This window comes from Capra hircus (assembly GCF_001704415.2).
Source record: "Capra hircus breed San Clemente chromosome X unlocalized genomic scaffold, ASM170441v1, whole genome shotgun sequence".
Lineage (NCBI taxonomy): Eukaryota > Metazoa > Chordata > Mammalia > Artiodactyla > Bovidae > Capra > Capra hircus.
The window spans coordinates 34,806,697-34,826,642 of record NW_017189517.1 but is presented as its reverse complement, the minus strand read 5'-3'; the positions used below and the strand labels follow the sequence as shown (position 1 = coordinate 34,826,642).

Below are 19,946 nucleotides of genomic sequence, written 5' to 3'. Positions count from 1 at the left end.
CAATGCAGGAGACATGGGTTTGATCCCTGGGTCAGGAAGATATCCTGGAGTAGGAAATGACAATCCACTCCAGTATTCTTGCTTGGAGAATCCCATGGACAGAGGACCCTGGTGGACTACAGTCCATAGGGTCTCAGAGAGTCAGACTTGACTGAAGCGACTTAGCATGCATGCATGCCCGCAAACAGCTTCCCAGTGGTAAAGAACTTGCCTGTCAATGCAGGAGACTTAAGAGCCATGGGTTCCATCCCTGGGTTGGGAAGATCCCCTGGAGAAGGAAACGGCAACCCACTCCAGTATTCTTGCCTGGAAAATCCTGTGGACAGAGGAGCCTGGTGGGCTACAGTCTATAGGGTTGCACAGAGTTGGACACGACTGTAGCGACTTAGCACACATGCATACACAGATATATATTTTAACTACATATTTTTAAGATAATCTCTGTTGTGGACAGTTTCTAATGATAAAGGCAGTCGAACTATGCATCCCCACGGTGATATTCTTTTGCACACAACTTCTCAGGTACATCAAGTCAAGCTGTACATTGAACTTGATTGTCCACAAACACAACCGATGTAGCTTGTAGATTATGCATATGATGTGGGAACTGCTTCCTACCCTGTAGTCCACCTGACTCCACCAGTCCCCTCCCCTTTCCCGCACTAATCCTTGAGCAAGCAAGGAGGTAATCATTTGTCTAGTGTTCCTTTAAACCTTTGGCTTCCGATTAGGCTGACAATAAATGTGCTAATATATTCTTGACATTCAGTTCATTCATCGATGCAGAAATGTTTCCTGCCTGTTCATTGGTGTATTTTCCATGTACTTATATTCACCTTCCCAGTGGTTAAAAATAAGTAAATGAAAAGGGAGTCATTTAAAGGGCATGAGTAAGTAACAAGAGAAGATGAAAAAAAACTGTAACTGATTAACTTAACCTTATTGACCTATCTCTTCTACTTAGGATTCATACATTATTAGAATTGACATGAAAATTCAAGTTCTACGCTGGGGACTTCTCTGGCAGTCTCTGCTTCCACTGCAGGAGGCACAAGTTCAATCTCTGGTCAGGCAACTAAGATCCCAGGTGCCACGTGGCATTACCTCCACATTTGCAGAATGAAGACTTGAGGTATTAACTATTAAAAAGCCTCCAGTTTTGAGGCATAGTAATTTTAACCCAAACCCTCAGTTATCCTAACTGCTTTATTCTAAAAAATGCAGTCAATTCTTAATGGGGCAGAAAAAATATATTTAAAATGAAGTAGTGGAAGCAACAAGCTTCCTGGGTGGAGCAGTGGTAAAGAATCCACCTGCAATGAAGGAGATGCAGGAGATAAGGGTTCAATCCCTGGGTCAGGCAGATCCCCGGGAGAAGAAAATGGCAACCCATTCCCATATTCTTGCCTGGGAAATCCCATGGACAGAGGAGCCTGGCGGGCTCTGGTCTGTGGGGTCACAAAAGAGTTGCACATGACTGAGCGACTAAACAACAGGTAGAGATAACAGTATTCATTAAAAAAAATGAATGTCCACACAAATAACATTCATGAACACATTTATTGCGAGTAGCTCTATGGAAAGGCAAGTCAGATATATATATAAACACTATACAGAGTTGCAAGGTTGTCTCCCAAAACTGCAAATGAGATGTTTACAAAGAAAAAAAGAATAGAAGAGTATTTACAAAGGAAGACAAAGCCAGAGCAACTCAAAGCAGATCTGTGAAAGCAGAAAGAGCAAATGTAATGAGCTGTTGGAACTGGAACATTTTAGTTTTTACTGACCAAGTTAACTATGTCTGATACCAAATGAAGTGGAGAGGTCACAAAAAATCATTCCATCATTTGTTTTTCTTAACAGCAGCATAAACTCGTAGCTGAAAGGTAAGTGATATGTTGGTACACTGACTCTAAAAAGATTCTTCCAGCACAATACTGAATAAATTAGTTGTGTCTGTAAACTAAGAAGTTGTGTCAAAAGATTGCATATTTGTTATGCTGTACCTGTGACTATTTGTACCTGTTACTATGTGTACTGTTGTGTATGAGGTTTCCCCTTCATTTATTCAGCAAGTGTTACATCTGTGCTGTACCCTGTCTGTTGGCAGCCTCTGAACCTAATATGCAAATAAAGCAAAAGAACATTCCCCCCCAATCATCTTTTCTTTCCACAATTCTGAACAATTATGACTTAACTTGAAAATAAAATGGTGAGAGAAGGCTTGAGAAAGGCTGCCTAAAGACTGCATTGTTACCATAATGAACAAAAGCCACACTGCATTTCTTTGATTAGGTTGGGAAAAAGCAAAGAGTCTGAAGGAACTGGTGAGACTGATGCCCTAGCAGTGACCAGTAACTGGAGTAGTGATTGGTCCTGCAGCCACATCCTCTCCTCAGCACCACTCACAAGGGAACAAACAATAAAAGAGCCCCCACCCCATCCCCTTGGTTGATAGGCAAGGAAAAATAAGAGAAGTCAACTCGGTTTTTCAGAAAAGTTAGTGTAGCAACACATGTACTAGAAGCCTGCTTGAAGACAGAAGTACACGTTCAAAGACATCAAAACCGAGTGGCAGAAAACTTCAGGTAAATATTACACTACTTCAAAGTTGCACATCAAATGCGAAGCAATTTTTTTTTAAAACAGAGTTACGCACAACAGGTACATCTACAATCACATGTACACAGGTACACAAATGTGTGCACACACGTTAGCACTCACACAGTTATTACAGACACTCACACCCATCGGTGATGAGGTTTGCCAGTGATGGTACAACAAGTTGTGATTTGTGTGCCACCACGTAACAAAGCTCTAAGCAAGCTTCAAGACCTTTGTACCTTTCCTCTGTGATCACCACCTGTTAGTGTCATGTTCTCAAAGGTCCAGGTTCCTAAAATCTTAATTCAGTTTCCATCAGAGACAAGCAAAAATAGGAAGGGGGAGCTTGCTCTCTGATTTTTTTTTTTTTTTTTTTTAAATTCTGTTCATCTTATATAGTCTTGTTATCCAAAGGGAAACAAAACCTTATAAGAGGTTCCTTTTGGCTTAAGTTTCGGTCAGAATACTTATTTGTACACACTAATTTCTTGAATATGGGAAACTGATCTCTTTATAGGAGCCCTGGGCATAGGAGGGAAAGTGTGTCAAGGAAAGAATCAGAAAGAGGGGGAGAATGGAGGATGAAAGGGGGAGGCCCAGAGTGGCAGAGGGGGTCTTTGTGAAGAGACTTTCTGAAGAACTTTGCTTCATTTAGGGGGAAAATGTAGGTTTTAAAATTTTTTAAAAAATAATGGTTTTGGAAATGTCCAATCGATTTGCAAGCAGAACATCACAGTATTGTATATGGAGAAACAGATCCTCTGTTCTCCAGTTCTGTCTTTATAACGTTGGCAAAGTTCAGTCAAGATATCTGTTAACAGTGAATGTGGACAGAAAGTTGCAGTTCTGTTCATGAACAAAACTGAGATAATCTGCCCTTTGGTCCTGCATTTAAAATATTAGAAATGTCCCATCCAGATATCAGTCCAGTTGAGGTTTAAGTCTTTGATCAAGAAAAGTTTTGTATATACTACTCAGAAAGATTCCAGATCATACCTACCTTCTCAGGAACATAACCTTCTTTATCTCCTCTTATTTCAACGGTTTTCAACTTCAAAACTAAATCTAAGTATTATACATTAGTAAAATTGGTATTGGCCACATTTATACATAGGTCAGTAACATTCTTAAGAAGGAGCCAGTTGTGAGATGTTCACTTTTATACATTTGTTTCCTTTCAAATTAGAAAATAAAAACAAAGTAGAGTGAATTTCTTAATTCAAAATCACTGGATCTATAAGGCAGCACTAAGACTGATCTGTGTTAAGATTATTCAACCGCCAGCATCCACTTGTAGGCTTTTCGAAATTCAGGTCACTTTCTATTCAGAAGCCTGTGAATTCTCTTTTAGGCAGATCTGGAGTAGACACAGCTGAAATTCCATAAGCGTCACGTTTCTTCTAAATTTTGTGTGGCAACGTCATCACTCTAGGAAAAAAATAAAAGATGACAGAATAAATGTTACTTTCAGGATTAAACTGTGAAGTGCTTTTACCCCCACCCTGTTCTAAAACAAAATTGAACTAGTAGTTTTGAGAACCATATTGAGGACACTTCCTTGGCAAGGACATAGGTAACTAGGCTGGATGCCTATGACAAACACCAGCACAAGCCCCACAAAGACCTAAGGGCAGTTACTCCTTTTGCCCCCAGGCTCCACTCTGAATTTTCCAGTGGATAGCAGCTTTGTCAATGTGCATGCACTGCTCTACTTTCTCCCAGTGAGGCCAGCAAGTCAGCCTGGCATTGGGCGGACAAAGAGAAGCTTTTTCTTCTCTCATGTTTGATTATGCCTTCACCAAATTATATGGCATGAGTCAAACGATCCAAGCACAGCCTTGGTGCTAGTCTCCAGATACAGTCACTAAAGCGTCAGTCACTCAGTCATGTCTGACTCTGCGACCCCATGGACTGTAGCCCGCCAGGCTCCCCTGTCCATGGAATTCTCCAGGCAAGAACACTGGAGTGGGTTGCCATTGCCTTCTCCAGGGGATCTTCCCGACCCAAGGACAAACCCAAGTCTCCTGCACTGCAAGATGATTCTCTTACTGTCTGAGCCACCAGGATTTCATCTGAAAGAGCAAGGTCATACGTGCAAAGGAGATTTGAATGAAATCTCCGTCTAAAAAATAAAAATAAAAAAAAGAAGTAGTAGTTCTGGTATTACTCTCTTGGCCTTTTGCTTATTGAGAGGGCACATAATTGGGAGTGGGGCAGAGGAAGGGTGTCCAGTATACTGAAGAAGGTGCTGGATTGCAGAAGGGATGGGGATAAATGGTCAGCAAATTGATTATGGAATGTGAGTGTTAAGACCAGGTCACATCGAAGAACCAAATATTCCATTTCATGATAGCTGACCTAAAAGAACCCATGGAAAGCATTCCCCAAAGTAGGCTGCAAGTACAAGATCTTGTATTAAAACAGGGGTCACAAAGAGCCGGACCTGACTGAGCGACTGAACTGAACATATTAACTATTCACTCTTTCATCAGAGGTTTTCAAAATGTAACCACTTGCATCTCCATGAAGCATCAAAGCTCTCCACTCCCCTCCCACCTACTTATGGCCATTCATCATGATTTACTCTATAGGGCTGTTCCTCCACATGAAAAAAATTTTAATTAATACCATAGATTAGGAAAGATATTGTTTTCCTGTCAGCAGTGGGCTTAGGAAATTTTAGATTCTATGTATTTATCAAGTTGACATAGGATGAAAGGTGTGATCAGTAGAGGTTAACCATGATGGTCCATGCTCAGTTATCTGCTGCAAAATTAGACTGTACTAGCATTACAGATGGAGAAGGCAATGGCACTCCACTCCAATACTCTTGCCTGGAAAATCCCATGGACCGAGGAGCCTGGTGGGCTGTAGTCCATGGGGTTGCTAAGAGTCGGATACAACTGAGAGACTTCACTTTCACTTTTCACTTTCCTGCATTGGAGAAGGAAATGGCAACCCACTCCAGTATTCTTGCCTGGAGAATCCCAGGATGGGGGAGCCTGGTGGGCTGGCCGTCTATGGGGTCGCACAGAGTCGGACACAACTGAAGCGACTTAGCAGTAGCAGCAGCAGCAGCAGCAGCATTACAAACTTTTGAAGCTACTGTCAGCTAGAGGTTCTTAACAGAAGTTTAAGATAAACGTACTGTACCTAATTTGGTTTGCTTTGTTTTAGTATAAAAATGTTCATACATAGTATACTGAATATGCTTTAAAGGAGATTTCTTACTACTCCCTGTATTTCACAAGTGTTTTCCTAGAAACATACAAATTAAGCTCCATCTGACTACCCCAACAACATTACAGTAAGCCTGAAATTAGGGGCATTTGTTCCTATTAGAGCTTTCTTTCTTTACTTTTTTAAAAGTGACAAGGGTTCTAATAAAAATTTGATTCATATTTCAATTGCTTTCCTATAACACCTACACACCAGCATTGAGTGAATGCTTGATAACATACTAAAACCTAGCAAATAATGGTGTGATTTCAAGTTTACTTTACAAAATATATTCATCAACTCTTGATTAGCCATGCCAGTAGAAAGAAATAATGCTATCGAAAACAAGATAATCCAAAAATAATTTAATTTGCTTTTGAAATGCATTATGGGAACTTGAGCCACAGATTTACCTGTATAATCCTGTTTTACTTAGGTCAATATTAAAATGAGTTTACATTCCCCAAGAACATTTCAAAGAACACCATAAGAAATAACCCAGAAGCTTGCTGGCTGGCAAAGGAAAGCAATTTGGGATTAACACTCCATCAGAAACAGTCTGCAAAATGAATCAAAGGGCTGACAGTCACATCTGAGTTCTGTTTCCTGTTCATTTTGATATCATTTCACCACCAGGAAGGTATATGGCAATGCTTTTAATAACGTGATCTTATTTTGATGTATTACTTCCACTTGAGACTGATGGGTTATAAATAATTGCTGTATCAGGTATTCTAACTTTCTGATTAAGCAAAGGTCTTTTTAGTGGCAAGTTAATTTCACCCCTTCTCCAGAAGGGAGATAACCTCAATGGACTCTGATGGGTCAAAACATGTTCCTACTCGTGGCCCCCCAAATCTGACAGATAGAATTTTCTTCTCAAAAACAAATGCAGCAAATGTTTCTATCTCAGTTTTTATAATTATATAAATCTGACCATTAATCTTTAATATACTGATAAAACACACATGACATCAATACTCCCACAAACGTGTAGGGTGAGCAACGTAGGCAGTTCCTCCAGGGCATTCCAGGTCGCTTCATATGAATCTCAAACATGTTTCTATTACTGCCTGAAGTCCAACAGAGCAGTGGTTCCCCTGCCCAGACAAGCCCAAATAACAATATATCCAGTTAGTCTCTCATTCTTTTTCCACTCTCCCAATCCCATGGCCTCAGTTGTCTTACCTCCAATCTTCCTAGAACGAAAGAAACAATTCAAGTTCTTTTGAAAATTTTATTAGACATCATGCTCCATCCCCATGGTCAACTGGTGATCTCGAACAAGCAGGGGCAATGATAAGCAAAGCACTGAAGACGAACAAAGTAAATGAGGAGAAAATGGAAGCATTTAACCCAAAGATGAGTATATAATAATACAGTTACATTATTGCCTCTGGCTTATATGTAGATTTTTTCCACCAATAAGAAACAGATCATCACATCTTCTATGCCCTGGAAATACATAGGAAGATCACTCTAAAGAGCTTAATTGCAGTGCTGTCCCTCAAGGGTGAAAACTAGCAATAACTGCCGCTAGTCTTTACAATGGAGAAGGCAATGGCACCCCACTCCAGCACTCTTGCCTGGAAAATCCATGGATGGAGGAGCCTGGTGGGCTGTGGTCCATGGGGTCGCTAAGAGTCGGACATGACTGAGCGACTTCACTTTCACTTTTCACTTTCATGCATTGGAGAAGGAAATGGCAACCCACTCCAGTGTTCTTGCCTGGAGAATCCCAGGGACAGCAGAGCCTGGTGGGCTGCTGTCTATGGGTTCGCACAGAGTCAGACACGACTGAAGCAACTTAGCAGTCTTTCAACACCAATCATAACAGACTATTGTCTCCTTCATAGATTAGAAGCTCAAACATGCTTCTCCCTAAACTGGCAATGGTTTTGTGATGGAATAGTCAAAAGAATCTGTTAAGGAAAATGAATGATGCTTGTAAACCTCCATCTCCTCAAAGGTCAGTTCAATTGCTTCACATCTGCCATTTGAAGGCAGGCCCTGGACCACTTATTCATGCTCATTCAGGTCTTGATTATCTGGTTACAAACTATTTGGGGATCAGCTACAGGATTTTTATCACAGGTCAGCTTCTCCACTACCTCCAAACACACACTCTGGCCACTTCATGCTGCTGCCTAGTTACTGAAGACTTAAGGAATGCAAGTTACTAGAATTCTAATATAGGCAGTCTCTGATTTACAAAAGACATATTCCAGGGCTCATTGTTTACTTGAAACTCAAAATAAATTATCCTGTGAAAACAATGTTATAAATAAATAGTGGACAGGTTCGTAGGTTCGTCCACACAAGCAGATCCCAAACTGAGAAGGGAATGATTTTGACTGCACCCGACAGTCATGTATAACATCATTTCTGTGGGGAGACATGTTTGAAGTTTCAATATGAGACTCCAGGAAAAGATCTCTTCAAGCCATAGCAGTAAAAATAGGGTCTCCTAAATTTAAGCAGCTGTAATAACAGGGCCAGGGTGGCAGTAGAAACTATGGTCAGAGTCACAGCCACAATTAAGTCCTTCATGGGTGGCAGTAGTGGGTATGGTTGGGGAGGTCTGAGGGTGAGGACAGAGGCATAACTTATGAAAAAGCAGGAGTGGGAATTCCCTGGTAGTTCAGTAGTTAACTTTTCATGCTTTCATTGCCATGGGCACGAGTTCGATCGCTGGTCAGGGAATTAAGATCCCACAAGCCACATGGTGTGGCCAAAAAAAAAAAAAAAAGGAAAAAGCAGCAGCAGGAGTTTAAAACCATATTTATTGGTCAGACTTTCAAAGGCACCGTGGGTGCAGGTGTGAATCATTTTCAAGGTGAATTTAGAGATAGTCTTCATTGATATTCTCTAAGTTTCAAGTCTACAAGTAACAAATTAGTAATCATAGAGAGGCAAATGATATAAATTGTGAAAACTAGCTAAAGTGACTACAATTTATGGGGAATTGGATATTCAGTAAATCCAGATGATCTGGCTAGCATCAAACATAGTGTGGTCAATCCAACCATGAAAACTGCTTTGAACACCAGCCCAGCTGCCTCTATGCCAACAAGTGAGACCAGGGCAGGCAAGCGATGCTGTTCCTGTGAGCTGAGCACAGACAGGCTGTGAACTAGGGGCAGCAACTTCTCAGGAAAGAAGTCTTCCCCTCTGAGGGCCTCCCTTCCCTCGTGGAACTCCCAGAGTGGCCTCACCTTTACTGCCAGAGAGAGGCCAGGAAAGGCAACTTTTCCTGAAATTATCGAGAGTAAGACTCACAGAAAACAACCCATTAGAAAGGGGGTGTCAGGAAGCTAGAGGAAAAGTGCAATAACTTTCTCATTTCACTAAATATTTCAGTACATATTCTCATTAATTCTAAAAGGAATTAGTCAGAAATAGTAAGGTACCCTCTAAAAGAATGCAAATCTGAACTAGGATATAGGTCTACATTAAAAAAAAAATCTTTTAAAATTCCTATTTCTCAAGTGTGCAGCCTAACAGCTGAAAAAGAAGATGAAAATCTAAGACCTGTTGCTGAACAACCAATAACCAATGCAGAATTGCTAGAGAATGCATTTAATGTCATATGGTGGACCTACTGTCTTGGCAATTTTTATCAGTAGCCTTAAAATTAGCAATCTGATAGTTGTGGTAAAAATTGAGTGTGCTGTATTCATTTCATTATTATAAAATGTAGCCTTTTTCATCTCTCATTTCTCACTCAGGACAACGCAGTGTTTTCCAGTAAATGATCTTCACCATCTTCGAGCCTGGCAGCACCTCTTAGACAAAACATACTGCAGGCTTTAATTAAGCATTTCACAAAAGTTATTTTCCAATAATGTCTATAAAATATCTGAACTATTTTTACATAGTCGTAAAGCATTTTTAAAAACGGTGCTAAGCAAAATGAATTTATTTTTAAACAAAGATTTTTATGTCCCTAGGAAAGGATTTGATTTTCAAGGCTTCTAAAATCTTCTTCCCTGACTGCCAAGGGCGAATTTTGCATTTTAAACAAATGAAGAGCATCTCTTAATACAATGCTTTTTTTCCCACCTGTCTCATCTTATTCTGTTTTCTGTTTGCACCATAATGCTGCCGACTAGAATATCAGATTTTATACATATGGACAAAAAGGAATTGAAAGACTTTTGGCAATAACTGGTAAATGTCAATAGATTATTTGGAAAAACCACACACAGGTGACTTTACTTAAGGAAAGGACCATTAACAGAAGTTTATTGAATGCACCCCTTTCATTCCTTTCAGTGTTTCTGTGAAATCCAAATAGATACACAGAGTATTTGTGTTTGGGAGGTAAAGATGAGCAAACGCCTCCTGCAATCAGATTTAAAACCTTCAATTCCAATACAAGTTATATTCTTTTATAACAAAGCTATAAACAGTTCAATGTAATGAAAATTATCCAATCTCTGGGGGATGGCTCACAATTATAACACTCTGAATGAATTACTTACAAGCAAATTGGATACTATCAAATTCAAGAAGACTTGGAAATTTCCCCAACCTTGCCTATATCATAATCTTCATCAATAGGAAAATAGCAGATTGAACATCTGATGAAAGGGCAGTGTGGTATGCTGGGTGGAGCACTGGACTTGAAATCATATGTATAGATTTGATTTTCTGCTCTGCCACTTACCTCTTTGACAATGGGAAAGTTCTTAACACCGGCTTCAGTTCCAGTACCTACTATCCCCCAGTAAAATAATGAATGTAAATATGCTTTGCAAATTATAAGGCAGTAGGCAACTGCAAAGCATTTCCTCCATTAACAAGTTAACAATGATCCCTTTTAAATCACACACAAGATGCCTGATTTCTCTCCACACTGGTTATCCTCACCTATTTCAACATGAAAACTTGGGGGTCACTCAAAGAGTTTGTTTCCCAAATAGTTTCCTGTCAATGACTCTGAAGCCTCTTAGTTCATGTTTGGTAATTAGGGGGAGGAAAAGAAAGCAAGAGATCTTGTTTGAGTATTGATGCATGTGTGATATTCAAGTCCTAGTCCTTGTTTAAAGAGGATACTTGCTAGTGAGTAGCCAAAATTCCAAAATCACCTGGGATGCATTACTCAAAAACAGAATGAATCCACATAAATAATGATTGCCAATAGCTTTAGTTAACTTTAATAGAATGAAATCCTCTTTAATTGTTACAGATCAAATACCTCTACTCCAAATAATTGTCCTTTTTTTTTTTGTGGTGAGGATGAATGTTGTCTAAAATAAGTGACCCAACAATGGTGACTGAGAAATCTCTGCTATGTGGAGATTTAACTCTAGTAATGTATAATAAATAAGTCCAATAAACAAAAAATTTGCTCTCAGCATCTATAATTTATAGCAAGAGGATTTGGCAGTAGTACACTGAAAAGAAGCTTATGCCTCCTTTGTGTTAATAACAAGGACTAAAATTTCAAAAGGTAATTAATACAGCTTGTTTTTTTTTTTTGCTTTTTAATACCAAGTACTATTATAACATTACTAATTTGGCCAATTCTCTCACCCCTCTGAGAGCTGCTCTTACCTTCTCATCTTTGGAATGGAAGATCAGTGAATTTTTTTTAACCTTAACTAACTTCAAACTATGAATTCTACATCAGATACAACAATAAAAAAAGTAAAAATGCATTCATAAACAAGAGCCAGAATAACCATATAAAAAAACTGCATTCTCTTTATAAATGCTAATACTTATAACCCATGTGTTTAAAATCTGAGTACTTCACACTTCTTAAATTATTTCATTTATTAAAAAGTCCAGTCCAGTTTATATTTCTGGGTGGTTCCAATTGTCTTAAACAAATGGCTTTGAAGTACTTACTTATATGCAATATGACTTGTGGGTAAATGAGATTACATATTAATTTTGCATTATATGAACAAAGCTGTCTCACTGCCTTATGGGCTCCCTTCATTTCTCTTAAGTTACAAACAGATCACAACTATAAAAATGCCAATTCTGAACAAGCATGTAAACCATTTTAAGAAAACTTAAAAGTGGGATTTGGGGACACAGGACTTTAGCTTTGTGTTTTTCCTAAATGTAATAATAATAACAGTAACAACAATGACAGTAGTTGTATTAGTTGTATAATAATTCATGTGTAACACTATGTATCAGACACTGTTTTAAACATTTGCAAAAATTAAAATTACCCTGAGAGATACTTAACTCCTAATGAAGACTGTGCCTCTGTTCCTTTGTCAAAGCATATTTGTTATTTTCTAAAGTGAATTTTTTTTATTTTGTTAGGAAGGTGAAGCAAGATGAGAAATGGGTGAAAACTATTCTACAGCTTTATAGTCACAAAATGATCATAATCAGCCAGCTTGTTCTTAACCCTTCACAGACAACATTCCACCATATCAATTTGCATTAAGCTGGTAGGAAAAGTAATTTCCTTCAGTTTCTTTCTATATATCTTTCCTATTATATATCTCAGCAAATAATGTGCCTTAATCAGTCTCAGGACCAATCATTTTTGCAAGAAACTAAATCACTTGTTGAAATTATTGAAACATCAATGTTTGTTAATCCAATAACAAAATTAAAATATCTTGTATTTGCAAAGTACTTTAAAGGCCCAAAGTCCTTTCACATTCGCTGCCTTGTTTTAACCTAAGCACTTATGTCCCTGTGAGATACAGCCTCCTTGCTGGATAAAGTTAGGAATTTCCTCAAGGAACAACACATTTACAGAACATTAGCCTCCAGAATAGCTACAAAGTTATTTGAAGTTATTCATATATCAGTAACCTATGCTAAAATAAATGTTAATTATTTCATGATCTAGATAATATTTGGGAAGACAGGATTTATTTAAGGAACAAGAAATTTTCACTAATTTTCATTTTTGCTGAAACAAAGAGTAGTGGAAAATATAGACAAACCTCTATGAAAACTTGTTCTTTCCAAAGCACCACAGGGACATAGATTGCTATGGAACACTCACATCAATATCAGTTAGGCTCAAACAATGGCTTAAGACCAATTTCCAGGTGTACTTTACAGAATAAAATAGATCTGTTCTTGAAAAGCTTGGTATGAATTAAATGCTTGGCAACAGAATTGTATATTTTAAATGCATGGTTCTGTTAGTGCTGATGATTGCGTGTGAGTGCCCACGCGCGTGTGTGTGGGGTGGGGGCCCTCACAATTTAAAGGAGACCTGAATTGAATCCTTTGGCATGCCAAAGCATCCTTTTGTCGTTTTAATGATCACTCCTTAATGTGTCCATGCCACAAACATGAGTTTTTGTAAGGCAAGTTTTCTAAAGCAGGGGGAAAGAGGGGAGGAGGGCTACACCTGCACTAAATAGGGAGCTTGTTAGGTGACTGTTGTGATCAGTCCCCGACTTGTTCTGCCTGATCAAGCACAGTGGGCAGAGATCCAATCACAAAAGCATTCCACAAAGCAAGCAAAGCAAGAATCTTCACTAAACTGACTACTGGAATGAAAACTGCTGGGGTCCATCCCTTCTCTTCCCTGGAAAAGAAGCACATATCAGTAAGGAGGGGAGGCAGTGGAGACTATGGAGACATCATCTCCCAAAATCGTTTCTCAAGAATGTCTCCAGGGACACTAATAACAACACTGCACGATGTATACAACAGATTTACTTGAAGTCTTATTTCCAAGTCTGACAGATCCTATTCTTCCTTGTTTCTTCCTTTGAAAAAGTAACCCTTTAAAAAAAACTTTCACTCTTCCAGGGTCAGCTGCCCCTGGGGTCAGGTCTGCCCCCAGCCTTACTATCCCGCTTTACTGAATTGCCCAGAAGATGCACCAATTAGATGTTTTAAATGGTTTTTAAACCTTTCAAACAAATAGTCATACCCATTATTGTGTTATCACCGTACCCTTTTTGGCAGGGGCGGGGTGGGGGGGAATGACATGAAGAAAATGTGGCACAGCAGATGACTTGCCTGTCACTATTAGTGACATAGAAAAGGAACTCTCAAGGTTTCCGGCAATGTATCCTGTGTAAAAACAAAACAAAACAACACCAAAACACATTCCAGAGTTAAACACAGTCTTCTTTCAATTACCTGTTCTGGATTATTTACCTTTGGTTCCCGCCAGACATTTACACTAACAATTGAGATTCAACCTTCTTGGTAAATCTCAGCAAACCAACAGAACCATGACTGCTTTTTTAAAAAGTAATTTTCTGAGGAGAAGGTAATCAACCCGCAAAGGTTAACGGTTGATTATTACTGCTTAATATCCAGTGCTCTTATTAAATGTCCTGCAATTAAATGTGGTCATTTGTAGAAAAGCAGCTTTGACATGTTGATTTGAAAATGAGTTGATGGGATTCAACGGACCACGAGGTCCTGTTTGCATAAATCAAAGGCTATCTGAAAACATGTTACACATCCTTACGTTTAAACTACTTCTAAAAAGTAGAACCAATGTTTAATCGATAATCAGAGCTTTCCAGGTAAAGAAACTTACTATATTAAAACTTAAGTTTTAATATAATAATGATTCACATGAATGAATGATTAAAACAGAATTCTACTTTCCATTCTAAATAAGCACCAGTGAATGAAACATACTCCTAACACTGTAACAGGGGGAGCACATCGATTTATTAAGGAATCACCACTAACTTCAGGGAAATGAATTTAAAAATCACCAACCTCTTTGGGGAGAGTCGAACTTCCTGTTGTCACGTCTTGCAAAGTCCATTCTCACGTACGTGTCGTCTTCGTCAGAATCTTCTCTTTCTGGGGGTCTGGGCACCCGGCCGCGGCCAGGTGATCGAGGCGGAGCGGCGACTGCAGCGGCAGCCCCACCGGCTCCGTTCTCACCTCCGGCCAGGTCTGCTGATGGGTTTGGGACTCTGGGGTTCGAGCCACCCGCATCGTCTTGGGCCCCCCTGACCGCGGCACCAGCAGCATCGGCAACAGGTAGGAACCAGCGGACGGAGGCGGAGTCAAATCCAGCGGCGGCCTCAAGGCCGGCGGCTGCTGCGCCGATGCCGGGAGCCGCCACCAAAGCGGAGGCGACGGCTAAAGCCCGGCCGAGAGCTAAGGTTGGCACGGCGGCCGCGGCCGCGGCCGCAGCGAAGGAGGCGGATAGGTCTCTCTCGAGGCTGTCGGTCGGAAAAGCAGAGATGGCGGCTCTGGCGGCTGCAAAGAAACTTTGCGAACGGCTTTGTGGGCGCCTTCGCTCGAGCTCTTCTCGCAGTAGCAGCCTCGCTACAGGTGGTCGTTCGGAGCAGCGGCTGGGGGAGAGAGAAATGTTCATACAGCACTCAGAAAATGGATCGACCACATAGATGCGACCAGTTTCGGCATCGTAGCGAATGGCACTGTCAGCAAAAGGCACGGCTGGTGTCATCGCTGGGTTGAAAATCACTTCGATGTAGTCACCTTCTTCCCTATTAGCACTGCTCCCTGTAGCACCGTCCAGAAAGAAGGGATTGGCACCTGGGATAGCTCTGAAGAGATCTGAGAGGTTGCCTGCTGGATTTGGAAATGGCACTCCGAACTCAATATTCACATAATTGGAAAAGGCAAACTGTCTGGGGTTGGCAATTATGCCCCACACACCTGGAAGTCTTTGAAGACATGGATCTGGCATATTATAACCTCTCTTAGGGAAGTCAATGTTGACGTAGCCCCTAGGGCTGTCGGCTTCTCTCTGCTCCTGTGTGGGCTTTTGTGGTTTTGGCTTGACTTTGTTTCCTTTTGTCGTAAAAGGAAGTCGATTAGGTCTCTTAGCCTTGTGCTTGGGGGGCCCATCACCTGAACGCTTGGAAGGTGATCCCCCATCTCTAGGCTTTGAGAAAGACCCTTCAACTGAAGGCTTTGAAGCTGTATCTTTGGGGCCTCTGTTAGATGAGACTTCCTTCTCTAGGCCCTTTCCTAGGACTTTTCCAGGTAACATTGGTACATACTCACTATGGTCACTCTGTCCCAATGGGGAGCTCCGAAAAGGATTTGGCAGAGAGAAGTAGGAGCTCCAACTTTTGGAGGAAGAGCCTCCCTGAGGATTTCTGGGGTTTTTAGGAATGGCACCAGCTCCAGGGGCCATGAACATATAGTCACTGTCACTGTCATTGTCCTTTGAGTCATCCTCTTTAGCAGGATCAGGTGCTTTTGGAGGACTTGGCACAGGTGGTGGGCTCACTCTGGGAAACATCATCATGTACCCTCTAGAATCTTCGAAAGGTGATCGAGAGTGGCGCTTTTTGGACATAGAGACATTTTGAGGAGCCATGGGCATGTAGTCGCTGGAGCTTGCGAGAGGAGCAGCCACGCCTGGCCTCATTGGCACATACGGATCATCCTCATCTTCATCAAAAGCTCTGGCTCTGTGGGGACCCCGAGCTGCACCTTTTGGGGGCTCCGTGTCTTTCACTTCTTTGGCTTCTTTGCGTTCTTTTGTGGCCCCTCTGTCTGCACAAAAATAAAGTCGGAACCTTCCCCCAGACTTCCCTTTCCCACCAGTTGCTGCACCTGGTGGGGGTGGAGGGGGCGGAGGTGGTGGCATTTGCTGTTGCTTGCTTTGAGTTAATTTGCCAAAGTAGGATCTTTTCTTCAGAGATTTCCCACGATCACCATTGCCTTCGGGCCCCTTCCCACTCCCTGAGCCTTTGCCCCCTCCGGAGTTCTTGCCACCGCCTGAGCCATGGCCATCTCCGGGTCCCTGGCCACGGCCTGAGCCATGCCCACCTCCAGCTCCCTGGCCACTGCTTGAGCCGTGCCCAGCGGTGCCCTGGCCATCCCCGGAGCACTGGTTTCCTCCTGCACTCTGGTCCCCGGAGCGGCTACCACTTGAACCATGGCTGCTACTTGAGCCCTGACCACCTCCGGAGCCATGCCCCCTGCCTGAGCACTGACTTCCCCCGGAGCTTTGGCCACTGGAGCCTTGCCCACTTGAACCCTGTCCACTTCCTGAGCCCCGGCCATTTCCCGAGCCCCAGTTGTTCATGGGCATATAGTCACCTTCGTTTTCTTCCTGATCCTCTTTGCCCTGAGGACCGCCTTCTTCCCCTGAGTTGCCAGAGCCAGAGCCAGAGCCAGAGGCTTCAGAAGACACGGGATCTCGGTCGTGGAGGGCTTCTGCAGGGTACAGGATGCGCACCGGGCTGGGTGCGGTGCGGTGGAAAAAGCTGGCTGGCACTGAAGTCGCTCTTCTGGATCTGCGCCCTCTGGGCAGGTGTAGTCTTCCTCGTCTGGAGCGGGGCACAGGCTCACTGGGTGTTATGTAGCGCCTGGCGAGGAGCATCTCGTCTTCCCCATCACCGATGGCCCAAAGGTGGCAAAACTGCTCAAAGCGGGACCTTCGGAGCCAGCCGCCGGGCTCGAGCGGCAGCATGTCCAGGTGCCTCCTAGTGGACAGCAGGGTTAACAGGTGGCCGCCGATGCTGATGCTGTAGCTGCGGCAGCGGGCTCTGTATTCGTCTGCACACAAGGCTCTCATCTTCTCCAAAAACAGCTCGTGCAATTTTTGGGCCACCACACAGTCATCCACTTGCATCCAGAGCTCCCCCGGACCGATGACGGTGGACCTACCGACTTCCAAGAAGAAATACTGCTCCGAGTGCCCACAGCGACGGATGCTCAGGAGCTGGACGACCACGCTGGCCACTTCTGTATTTAACCTCACGAACAGAACCTCCTCGTCGGTAAGACAGAGCCGGAACACGCCGCTCAGCTCTTTTCGGTGCCCCAGCCCCCTGGGTTTGACTATTACTTGCCACACATCTTTGTAGAAGGGTGGCTCCACCGCCGCTGCAGCCGCTAGCGCGGCCGGCTCTCCCTCCGGCTGCGCGCCGAGCGTGCCGCAGCGGCGGCGCTTGCTCTCGAGGATGAGGCGGCTGAGCAGCAAGTACCAGCTCTCTTGCTCCGACTCATTCTCGGCCACCATCGCGAAATACTCGTTTTGGGTGAAAAGAGCGATGAGGTGTGGGTACCTTGCGTCGGCCCGCTGGCTCACCGAGAAGCACTGATACAGGGTGATCACGCGCCGCGGTGCAATGAGCGCGGGGACCGTGGCGCCGGAGGCGGCCGCCGCCGCTGCAGCCGCCGCGGTGCGGACACTGTGCCGGAACTTCCTGGCATTTTCGTAGTATTCCAGCCGAGCTGGGGCGTCGGCGGTCTCGAGTTTGAGCACGAAGTAGCGCCAGCGCCCATGCTTCTGCTTCCGCAGGTAGCCGCGTTTGCAGACTTCGTCCCCGACGGGAAGGTCCTCCTCGTCGGACTCCGAGTCTGACCGGGAGCCAGTGGCCGTGGAGAGCCACATGGCTCCCGGACAAGACGACCCGGTCCCAATGGGTGCGGTGGGGGTTCCCGAGGAAAGAAATGGGGTGGTCGCCGCCGCAGCTAGAGCCGCTGCTGTTGCCGCTGCTGCAGCTCGCAGTCTCCTTGTCGCTTGGTCGTGAGCGAAGGAGCAGCTAGCCATGGTGATGCACGAGGGTTTTAAGGTGAGCGAAAGGGAGGGGGGGCTCGGGGACGGGAGAGTTGGGGGAAGAGGCCGTCTACCCCCTCCGCCCGCCCCGCCCCCCCTCCGCCTAGGCCCGCGCCCCCGCCCACTCCACTCCAAGCGCGCGGCGGCGGGCAAAACAACACGTGACCGCTGCCTCACGCGGCGGCCGCTGCGGCTCCTGCTACAAGCTCAGCAGAGGGGCGCGAGCCGCCGCCGGCAGAGGTGTGCGAGGGAGGGGGTGGCCGGCCCGAGAGGTGGGGCGGCCTCCAACCCCTCCTAGACCCTCTGGGAGAATCTCCCGGCCTGTGGGTCTCGGGAGGACCCAGGGGAGGAAGCGGGGCCCCTGGCCACGCTGGTCCTAACGGGGACTCCAAGGAGGCACGGACTGGGGGTTGGGGGAGTATCGGGAGAAGTTCGAGAGGGGCGGAGGAGAGAGCAGCCGGAGACGGCGGCGGGCCTGGGGCACCACGGCCGGGCTCGATTGGCTGGAGGGGGCGAGAGGTGGTGGGAGGGGGCGGAGCACAACGGTCTCGGGGTCCCGGGACGGCTTGTTTGTTTATTTGGGAAGTAGAAGCCAGGTGAAACTGTTGCAAGATTCTTATTGGATGGGGTGGGAGCCAATGGGAGGGCCTAGCAGGCGGACCGCCTCGAATTAATTAGTTTGGGGGACAGGAGGGGTGCTGAGGGGCAAGGGGGCGTGGCTTGGGGTGCGGAGTGGGCTCCGCTGTATGGTTGTCGCGCGTTCGGCGGTAAACAACCCTCTGCAAATAGCTGTTAATAGTACTGATAAATTCGTGCAAATCCCTGAGCCACGCTGACCCGGGGACCCTGTCGGGCGCCCTCTCTTCTTCCCGTCCCTCACATAAATTCTCTCTTTCTGTCACAGTCTGGTCCACTAGTTCCCACCGCGCCCGGCGAGCCGAGACTCTCGGGAGAAAGTGTGGGCAACCCCTGGAAACGTGTTAACGACCGGGGCCCTCAGACCTGCCGCCCACCGCGCTGCAAGCACTCGCGAGCCTGCTCCAGTCCTGATAAAAGCCCGCGAGTGTGGGGCACACAAATAAGAGCGAGGGTTTCAAAATGAGCCTGCTCTTTCATCAGGGTGCGTTTTTAGTCCACGAAACGTAGGTTGGCTAAAGAGGGTGGTTCCGGCTGTTTGATTAATGCTGACTATGAAAGCACAAATTTGGGGGCCTGCAAAGTATACAGCCATGTTGAAAAAAAAAAATCGGACTCGATTCTTACTCAAATACAGCAGTGTTGAGCTGTGGTGATCTTTTCCCGTGGGAGAGACTTTGAAAGGCGCCTTTAAGAGAATTTCAAAATAATTTTGTTTCCCTTTGCTTGATCGAGACCGAAAAACTTTAGAGAAAGAAAAGCTCATACCTAGAACAAAGGATCATACTTAACACATATCCTAGAATATATTTCACATTCCTCGCATCAAGAAAGGAAGCTTTTTGCTGAATCTCAGTGTACAGCTTGACACCACAAAAATAAGAACTATTGCCTCCTCTTTTTCTGGACAAACTGCTGAATGTGGAGTGTAAGTGCAACCTCCTGAAATGTTTCTGTTTCTCTCTATCCCGCTCTCTCTTACTAGGATTTCAGCTTCCTAAGGGTGGCAGTGGGTTGATGTTATATT

General features: G+C 44.1%; 1 protein-coding gene across 1 annotated transcript; it reads right to left on the bottom strand.

Moving 5' to 3' along the window:
* Positions 1 to 1,634: 1,634 nt before the first annotated feature.
* IRS4 (insulin receptor substrate 4) lies at positions 1,635 to 18,292 on the bottom strand. Its single transcript, XM_018044312.1, has 2 exons — positions 14,506 to 18,292; positions 1,635 to 4,032 (listed from the first exon to the last, which is right to left on the bottom strand). The coding sequence occupies exons 1-2, from the start codon at positions 18,275 to 18,277 to the stop codon at positions 4,028 to 4,030; spliced, it is 3,777 nt and encodes a 1,258-aa protein (XP_017899801.1). The 5' UTR covers positions 18,278 to 18,292; the 3' UTR covers positions 1,635 to 4,027.
* Between the last annotated feature and the right edge of the window lie 1,654 nt (positions 18,293 to 19,946).